The sequence below is a fragment of the Triticum aestivum genome, chromosome 5A, assembly GCF_018294505.1.
Source record: "Triticum aestivum cultivar Chinese Spring chromosome 5A, IWGSC CS RefSeq v2.1, whole genome shotgun sequence".
Classification (NCBI taxonomy): domain Eukaryota; kingdom Viridiplantae; phylum Streptophyta; class Magnoliopsida; order Poales; family Poaceae; genus Triticum; species Triticum aestivum.
The window spans coordinates 544,537,145-544,547,475 of NC_057806.1; the positions used below are offsets into that span (position 1 = coordinate 544,537,145).

Sequence of the window (10,331 nt, forward strand, 5' to 3'; positions counted from 1 at the left end):
AACCCAAGCAAAAAATGTTAGTGCGCCAGAACGGTTCGAACTCAGGATCTCTTCGCGGAGACCGCAAGTGCACTAACCACTAGGAACTCACTTGTGCACAAATACATGTTACCTTCTTTTATTGTTTTCCCGGTCGCGGTTCTTATTCCTTATTCCTTTTTTTGTTTTCTTCATTGCACAATTTTGGTTCAATAAAACGTACGTGTCGTGTCAAAGTCATGTACTACTACTAGAAAACCAATTAAATAAGAAAACAAAGAAACTCACGATCAGAACTTCCAGTTGAACCTTCCTAACCCTCCCATATATATGATGCCCGGGATCACGTGCTCTCCTATACCTAGGCGAGACGCCGAGACCTCGCATCGAGGAAGAGCAGCGCCGAGTTCGAGGAAGCACGATGGGCGTCCTTGGTCTTCCTCCCGATCGAGATCGGCCACGGTGTTGCCCGAGGTCGTGTGCATGACTTCCTTGATCTCTCACGATGTGTATGTTTGTTACCTTGCTCACATCCTCCTCGACTCAATCGGCTCTAGAGAGCTGGATCGTCTCTTGTGATATATAGATCGCAATGGCGGCAAAGCTCCCAAGAACGCCCGCTGGACTTCACTCCAGATCGAGCTCTACCAGTACCCGTTCACCCCATGAGATTTGTCCGCCGACCGTCTCCTCCGCTCAGCGCCGCCCCCGCTGGACTCTCCCGCTCCCGCCTAGCGTGTCCGTCAATCGTGATCGGGCTCTTCTCTACCGGCACCGATCATCAGTAGGTCGCCGCCTCCCAACCTCATGCATCGATCATCCTCCACTCATTGCTCCCTTCATTGGCAGTTGCAGACGTGTGTTCTCGCTGTTCGTCATGGTGCAGTGCTTAAGGTGTTCCGGGAGCCGCTGGCTGGCGCAGGAAGAAGCGTCTTGCCCGTTTACCACTCCATCGCCTATCAATGGCACCACCAAGGTATGTTGATCGAGGTCGAGGTTCACACAACATTGTGAATCAGAGATAGAGTCGTGTGCTTAGTGTAGTGTGGAGTGGCCTATGACTCTGAACGTTGTTCCAGCTTTCCTTTTTCTCATATACTTCCCAAGCAGGTAGAAGAGCGTTGATCCCAATTTTCATGTTCTAACCTTGCTATGAGTTGTAGAAGAGCGTGAACTACATCCTGGTGAGGTGATGGCTTTTCATGCAGGATGCAGCAGCAGCAGCATGCATGGATGGATGAAAGTAAGTAGCAGACTAGCACTTTGCACGTCTTATGATTCTCCCTAATTGGTGATGACAAATCTTTGACTGGATATTGCATCAGTAACGTATCCGTTCAGCAATCCTTCTATTATTGCTGCTGCTCCACCCTATGAAGATATCTGTCCATGCATATCTTCTTGATGGACAGACATAATATCTTGGATGCCCATAAATATGTTAGAAAACATGGGTTGTGGGAATCACTTCCTTTTACTTAACATATATTTACATACAAGTTTTGGCTTTTATATGCTTCAACTGCAGTGCCAACTGGGTGAGACTTCGCGGCGATGACAAGAGCCCAATTGGAGTGTCTGATAAGAAAAAATCCCAACATTATTTATGCATGAAAAAATAATTCTAACCTGCATGAGCAGACAGGGCCAAGCGAAGGTTGCATGGACGTGTGAATTAGTATACAAGTCTCCTATATATGCTTCAAAGAAAAACTCTGAGATCCATAGATGAGCTAGGTAAGTACAAAGCTACGAATTTTCCTGTAGCTATGTGAGTTTGTGATGTTTTCCATATGTATTTCCTTAAGACAACAAAAGCATCCTACTTTTCAGTCTATAAGTTAGTTTATGAGTTGATCCAGTGCCAAACACAGTTCAGTTGAACATGTTTGTTACAACATTTTTACGACATGAGCGTGAATTTTGAAGAAGTAATTGCCGGGTTAGATCGAAATATTATAGTATGTCTTTTAGAAAACGTTTCTTGAAATTCAGAATAATTCTTTGAATTATCAATTTTTTTTGACAACCAAGATATTTTTTCCTTTAACAGTTCAATTTCTGAAAAAAAAATCAACACAATAGTCGAGTTTATTACAATTTTCACATATAATACTTGCCGCTAAGAACTTATAGGTATATGCTTTCACATGCAGTACTGTCTTTGCTAACACGTATGGTGTCAGTTTAGAAAGACCTACGTAATGTTGTTTTCATTCTTGGCTTCAGGAAAAAAGGGATAGGTTCGGAAAATATTTATCTAGGATAGATGTATATTTATGTAAGAGGATAGATGTACTTACGTGTAGAACTACAATTTGTTGCAGTTGCTAGGGACTGTAAATTACGATTCTAATTCATTCTTTTGCATTTCAGTATGTCATTCATTGTTACTTGAATGTTCCTCTTTTTGTGATCTCCCATAGAAGCTTTTTGTTTGTTTTTTCACTGGAACAACTCTACGCGCCTTGTGAAATGTCTGATGTAGTTTGGAAATATGAGTGAGAACTGCAAGTACGTCGATACTGCCCTCTATGTATCGAACCCAAGGATTTTTTTCTAATATATATTCTTTTTGTTAATTTCAAGGGAGGAAGAGAACTCCAGTTCTATGGTAATGTTCTTGATTCTGATTCTCCATGATTGATAATGTTGTTTAGGACCCTAAGCTTTGTCATGGCTGATTTAAATAGGCACAGTTGGTTTAGAAGGAAATCACTGCTACTAATTTTAGAACTAGGATGTCGTTTTTGACAGCTGTCAGGTATTGCTTATTTGCATTGTAAGATCACAATTCTAAGGTTAATCTTTTTAGTTGTGTAGCATTGCATATTTAGGTCCTTGAATTTTCTCCTCGAAGATCAACACATTTGGTCAGATTTGGCTTATTTAATAATTAGCAAACAATAAAAATTGAACATCTATGCAGTGCGACATTTCTTACGGATGGTCAGGTCGACACCGGCAACATCGTCTATATTGTACCAAGGTTCTGCTGCTGCTACAATGGCAACCTCCTACTTCCTGAACATGACCATTGCAGCTATCCTTGCTACAGTAAATTTTGTTTCTTTTCTTTCTCATAAATTATGGACATATAGGCATTCTGATCAGGTAATGTTCTTCTCTAAGATTTGATATTTGAAGCATGATGTTTGCAGTCAGATAATTCTCCTAGGGTCCTAAAGATGTCAATGTTGATGGAAAATACACATGTTGCATACCTTTTTTGAAATCAGAAGGTAACACCTGATTGCCTTCATATAAAGAAACAGATTGTAAACACATACGAGGCGATGTATAGCTAGCAGGAACAAGAAAAAAATGCTGCTCGAAGGTGAGTGGAAGTGCATGATTTTCTAGAATTATTTTCTTGACAGAAGTTACTATATTCTCAATATACATCACAGTTGTAATCATCTAAAAACAGAAAATCACTTCTAGAGTTGTAGTAATGCAAGTGATTAAAATCCCTTGCTAATTAAAATTATAGTTTCATTTATTTCACCGTAATGTTTTTTTGAAGAACGATCATGCATGTTTCTAATACATAGGTTGAGATTAGTAGACGAAGGTTAACTTTGTGTCGGAATATATTTACTCTCTACCAGTTTCTATGTAAACCATCACTGAATACACGAGTATGACATCCATATCATTTCCAGTACAAAAAGTGTTGAGATATTTAGCTCCTGTATAATCAGTATGAATTTATATCGTCTATATGTGAACAAATAATTTCAGGCTGAAGATCATTAAAACCAGCATGAAAAATTGACCTCTCAAAACATGAAAACAGTGGCTTACTTCAGCAGTCAAGCTTATGAGATGGTTCACAATTAACAGCTGATTTCACAAATGTGACTCAACTTGAATTGTTTTATGTTGGACATTATAATTTTTGTGAGGTTTTGTTGTTCGCCCGTTGCAACGAACGGGCCCTTTTGCTAGTGTGTGTGTGTCTATATATATATATATATATATATATATATGTATATATATATATATAATCTATTTTCTATTCCCTATATATATATATATATAATAATAAAGCACGGATTGACTCCGTGGGTTCACCGTCACAATACGCTTTCTTCCTGTGAATTTACGTTTTCATTTGAATTTAAAACATATATGCGAGGCGGTACTAATTCTGCTAAAAAAACGACTCAATCGCTGCTTTGTGCTACGTCGTACCTCCAACTTCGCACGCTAGCCATATATTGGGCTGATATATGCTGATGGGCCTCCTCCCAGGCTTCATTGGATACGATCCAAAAAATCAGCAGCGTGTGGGGATGTACTCTGGTCTCCACGCCCCGAACCAGCTCACCCAGGTTCTTTGTCTTTCCCAAAAAAAAAACCCAGGTTATTTGTCTAAAAAAAACTAACTCTATTAATGATTGCAACTTCTGGCGTATGATGATATGCGTGGCATGCTCCTCAGGGTAGCTCCTTTTTTTCATGCACGCGCATGCACGTCCTTCTTTAAGTACTGCAACTGCAAGGATTTGGTTTGGAGCTGCAAACGTGAATCTTTTCATTTCTCGGCATTTTTCCTGCTATAATTTTTTTTGAAAATATACCTACTTGATCTACGTGCAACTTCGCTCAAGTTTCACTGCTTCAAACGGCAAACACTACACTGCAAGCGGCACGCGTCGCTGTAAGGTCGAGTGCCCACTGCGTCTAGCTTGAAACACGTCAATGTAACATCAGTCTCCGCTGTCCTTTTTTCAATTGGCAATTCGGACCAAAGTGCTGCAAAATTATTACATGGACGCTGGAAAGACGATCGTTTGTCCTACCAGTTGGATGAAAAACACTGCAAAGGCGACCACGTGGAAGTTGCAAGGATGACTGGCGATGCTACAGGTCGGACGCATGTCATTGCAAGGTCGTTTTATGATTATACATTTCTTCTAGATATGGACATGGACCTTCTTGTAGCTACCAGTTGGCAGCGTCTGAACGCTATCGTGATGTTTTGATGGACATGCTATTTTTTATTTGATCTTCTTGCAATGCACGGCATATGCGCTATAATAATAATTATTATTATTAAAGTCATCAATTTCTTCCAAACTTATAAAATATGACCCACCAATGTCATCTATAAATTGACAAAAAACATTTCACACTGGGGAATCCCCTGCCTGGGCCATCCCACGCAGTAGTGAACTCCTATACTGCGCTCTGCACGCAGCGAGAAGACACGGCGCTCCAATTAGGGCCGGCCCATGTGCGGGCGGTCCGTTTTTAAATTTCGTTTTTTTATTTTATTTTTTCTTTTCCATTATCGTTTTTTCTCCTTTAAATAATTTGGTACTTAAAAAAACCTCCAAAATTTTTAAAAAGAACTTTTAAGTAAATTTTTGAATAAAGCATAAAATGATTGTGTCGCATATTCAAAACATGTTTGCAATTTTTAAAACAAATGTTTGGGAAATCAAAAAATATTATTTTTAAAATTTTGTTTATTACGAATTATTAATGAAATTGAACAAAATGGTCGTCAAAATGTTATCGGTGGTGCAGCAAAATGTTGTCATGCCCATTGAAGTTTATGATTTTTTTCTCCCGTTGCAACGCACGGGTCCTTTTGCTAGTATTATATATATAATATATATAATATATATAATATATATAATATATATAATATAATATATATATATAATATAATAATAATAATAATAATTTATAATAAAGCACAGATTGATTTTGTGGGTTCACCGTCACAATATGCTTCTTCTCATGATTTTACACTTTCAATTTGAATTTAAAACTTATACGTGAAGTGGTACTAAATTTCATCAGTCCAGTTTCGTTTCCGTCCTCATAATAAACTAACCTGAACCAGTACGCCCGAGATAAAAGAAAAAAAATCAGCCTCCCCGACCCTGCCTCCTAGTCCCCATCTCCACCTCCCGCCATGCCCCTCACGCATGCCGCCGTACCGCCGTGCGCCGCCACCGCCCACCACGCTGGCGCGCCTACCCTTACCCGACCGGCTACACGCGGACAACGCTCGTGCCGCCGTGCTCGGGTCAACGCGGCGGCTTGAGCAGTTGGGGCGGCGCGGCTGCTCGATGCAGATTGTAGAACGGCGGCAGCGGCTGCAGCTTGCTGGGGAGGGGGGGGGGGGGGGGGGGGGGCAGACACCGGTGACCACGGGGATGACCGGAGCGCGGCTTCGGCTCCTAGGCAGAAAGAAGTCAGGGAGGTGAGGGAGAGAAGAAAGGATAAAGGAGCGGCGGTGCGGCGACCTAGGCAGGAGTTCGCCGGAGCGAGGAGACGGCGGACGGGCGCGGGAGACAGAGGAATCCGGCGAGGGGGCGTGAAGTCCTTGCAGGTGGAGGCGGGCCAAGAGGGATCAAATCGAGACCAAGAGGCCACAGGGAGCGCTCGTGGAGATGCGTCATCACCTCAGGCGGACGACGCCACGGCCATGTCTTCGTCGCCCCTCCCACCGCGAGGAAGATTACGCCAAGCTAGGCAGCGGCGCTGGGCTGTACGTGGAGCCTCCGTCAGCCGCCTCCGCCCTCCATACTGATGCTCCATCCTCTGTTTCGATTGGCTCTGCTCCAAGTTCGACAGACCACTGGTGCTACGCCTCGACCTGCTCTGTCACTCCATGGCACTCCTCCGTCAGACCCCATCCAACCTTGTAAGATAACTTACGTGTGGACAAGCCTAGCACAGCTAGCTATTTGCATACTTGATAGTTCCTCTTCTGAAGATATGAGTTAACTTTCTGAACCTATGCACACAAAACCAAGTATTTCTTAGATTTCTTTGCACGAGTTAACTTACTAAACAGATGCTTATGGCATCAAGTATTAGCTAGAGTTCTTTGTTTAAGCTGTTGTCCATACAAGAATCTGGGCCATTTGGTTCAGTTTCTACCAGCAAGAACACATAGTGAGGGCCAGATGTGTAACATTCTTCTTATGAATATATGGTCTTCCAACAGTAACAACATTTGCAATCTAAAGGCCATCGGCCATAGCACACTCATGCATCAGGATGATGTACACCGCATGGGTATTAATACTAAAATGGTGAATGTCGATAATGAAATATCCAGAGATATGCTTGACCAGATCAATTTATTTTCTTTGGAATTATTTCTTATGTATGCGCAGATGTAGATGCTATGCATGCCAATGTGATTACTTACCCTTTTCATTACGCATCGTATTCCCATCGATCCATCCATACATCGAATAGACAATTTTGTTACTCTGTTCAGGTTGCAATCACGAACAGCACTGAACTACTGGCCTATGGGCTATGGCAGTGAAATACTTCTTGCTTGCGTGAGTGAAAGTTTGAAATAGAGGACAAGCATACAACAAAGTGTATGGATTACATGTATGCTAAAACTTAACGACTTGCAATGCAGGAGTCCAGAGTCCTTCCATATAGGAGTTAATTACAAACTGAACACAGAGTGAGTATTTCTACTGAACGCCTCCATCAATGCAATTTTATTGTCTCTCAGACAAAAGTAAAAGGGAACATATCACTTTCGTTTGAATGGGCTCTGTTCTGAATCCAGTTAGCGTATCCAGGCCATAGGTTTGCTCTTTTCTCATATATTTTTTTACGGCGTTTCTCATATTTTTAGTTCATTGGATTTTTTTTTACAGATTTCACGTTTATAGGAATGACTCATTCTCATGGCAAAATGAGGATGGGACACTCTTCTCATCTAACATCTGTTCTACCAGTAGGGCTGGTGGCACTCTATGGAATACAAAGCTACTTGATAAGTTATGGCATGAAATTGCCCGGCCTTTGATATAAGCGAAGCATCAGCCTTGAGGTTATCCGTGGGGCTGCAATGATACACGCTTGAATGGAAATATATGAAGTCATGGCTGGATGTTGCTTTCAACCAGTATAAGGCACTGTTGACTAAGCATGTAGAGATTGAAATTGAATTTGTGACACTATGTAATTTCGTCTCTGGGGTAATCGAAGAAATGCTCCACGAATAAGGCGTCCAGCAATATATGTTCAACATCGTGTTCCTGTACTTGAGTCAATCTTATTTTTAGGCTTGCTGACTTGCTTTATTCATGATTGATGAGCTTTATTACCTAGCATGTAACCTTCCAAGTTTATTTACCAATCCTTCATCTTTTTTTAGTTTTGTGTACACCCTTCCATGCAAGTATGGAAACAGGCAATGACATCCATCAACTGTTGCCGCACCTGCCAACTATAAAGAAAAACTGTAGGGCCTGTGCAATTGTTTTAGCTCTCTCTTGACAGACTTTGTATATGTTCGATAATTTGGGATGAAGGACTACCGATGTACTCCCCGTCGTTAGAAATTGGATATAGACCTGCATGTGAGATCTTTAGAGATCATTTATGAACCTGTACGTTTGAGCCTATGAACAAATAGAGACAAAGCCAAATATGTGACTGCAAAATGTTCCAGTTTGCAGCCAATCATAAACATATATGCAAGAACTGTTACCTATGCTTGACAGAAACCTATTATAAATAGGTGCTAGCTACCGGTACTGTGCAGATTCATGGAAGAGCTTTGTGCTAAAAAATAGGAGAAAGAGAAACATAAGAGGCGAAAAAATGTATACTTATATAGGAGTAATATATAATACGAGTTATAATAAACGAGAAAAAGCGTGTGATATTTTTTTTCCCGTTGCAACGCACGGGCATTTGTGCTAGTCTCTTCCTAATAATAAAGCACGGATTGGGTCTCCGGATTCACCGTCACGCACGTTTTATAAAAAGGCCCCTATGGTATTAATTAATTAACCCGTAATATAGTAAATAAGTGGGGAAAAACGCTTCGTAATCGTTGCCACATCGATCTCCTTCACGGACACAAATACTTTTCCTGAACGTGTATCCGTCCTCTTCTTTGTTCCAACCAGATTTCCTTCATCTTCACGGGCACAAGTCCTCCTGAACGCATATCAGATCGAGGAAAATAAAACTATTTGATTCGTTAATAGATCGAGAGGGAGGGGCTACGGGGACCAAGGACAAAGTGCCTACGGCTGCTGCTCCTCACCTCGCCGATCCCCTATGTTACGCCGCCGCATCGCTGCTCCTTGCTTGCTATGCTCGAGCGACGAGGTGATGGGAGGCAGCGGAAACCGACCACCGGTGAGCGGCTTCAGCAGGGTCAGGGTGCATCAAGGCAGTTTGATCAGGCGGAGGAGTGTGGCCTTGAGCGCGCGGCGCCACGGTGCACAAACGGCAGAGCAGGGCGACATTGTCGAGGGGGCCGGTGCGCCGCGTGATCTGTTCCAGGGCCTCCATCGGCAGGTCGCGGAAGCCGGTGGGCGCCATGGAACGACGCCCGTGTGATCGATTCATGTTGGCCCTGTCCACATACACGCAACAAGCTTACAGCGACGGTGACGCGCGTACTGAAACTTCGGAGCTGGATCGATTACTTTCCAATTACTTTCTGAGACGATCAATCTTCCGACAAGATGGCAGTACACAGCGATGGATTGATTGATTCACTGCAAAGCTAGCTAAGCCACGGTGCAACACATGCACGCGAGACATCAAAGCGATCTATGGCCGCCGTTCTATATTTCTCAATTCTCAAAATCATTGGTGAATACACCAAAACGATCTATGGCCGTTCTTTTTTTCTGGCTGCTTTTTCTGAAAACAACCGGTGGTTCAGTTCATAGGAGAACTTGATATGGATGTGTATTTTGATGATAGTGCACTCAAGAACTCACATGTTCGTCAATGAATTTACCTCCACAGGTATTGATAATTTTTCGTAATTATTTTTGTTCTCCTTAAGGGAGTTGGTATACTTGATCTTGCTCATGTTGTTTTCAGGATGCATTTTTTTTTGTTCACGGTTGTTTCAAGATGGCAAAATTTTCCCAACGTGTGCCACGATATCTTTGAAATTAACGACGACTTTGGGAGATTATGATTCTACTCTCAGACGTTTAGCTTGGAGCTCAGTCAAGATGCCATTGATTGTTGGTGAGAATCCAAGACCACCATAATGTTTATTTGATCATGATGAGTTTATGACGTGCGAACTATCCTTGTCACTATATCGGCATTCTTGCAAGTGGTTCAGATTTCAACATAATTTTACTCAGTCTATCTTTACAATTTTCGTCATATAGTGCACGTGTAAAGGATGTTGCATGGAACCTTCTCATCTTATTTTTCTAGCACAATTGAGAATATCACTATACTTTTGGTGCACAACTTACACCCCTTGAGAATGAAATGCGAGCAGTAAGGAGGGTGAACTGTAATAGTCCATGTGATTTTTTATTTGCTTATATCTGATTTATTCTTAATGTTGAGGGCTTCAAGCTACC

General features: G+C 41.9%; 1 protein-coding gene across 1 annotated transcript; it reads left to right on the plus strand.

The window, feature by feature from the left end:
* The first annotated feature begins 6,134 nt into the window (after nt 1–6,134).
* LOC123107572 (uncharacterized) lies at nt 6,135–8,089 on the plus strand. Its single transcript, XM_044529544.1, has 3 exons — nt 6,135–6,646; nt 7,385–7,432; nt 7,713–8,089. The coding sequence occupies exons 1-3, from the start codon at nt 6,393–6,395 to the stop codon at nt 7,786–7,788; spliced, it is 378 nt and encodes a 125-aa protein (XP_044385479.1). The 5' UTR covers nt 6,135–6,392; the 3' UTR covers nt 7,789–8,089.
* The last annotated feature ends 2,242 nt before the right edge of the window (nt 8,090–10,331 follow it).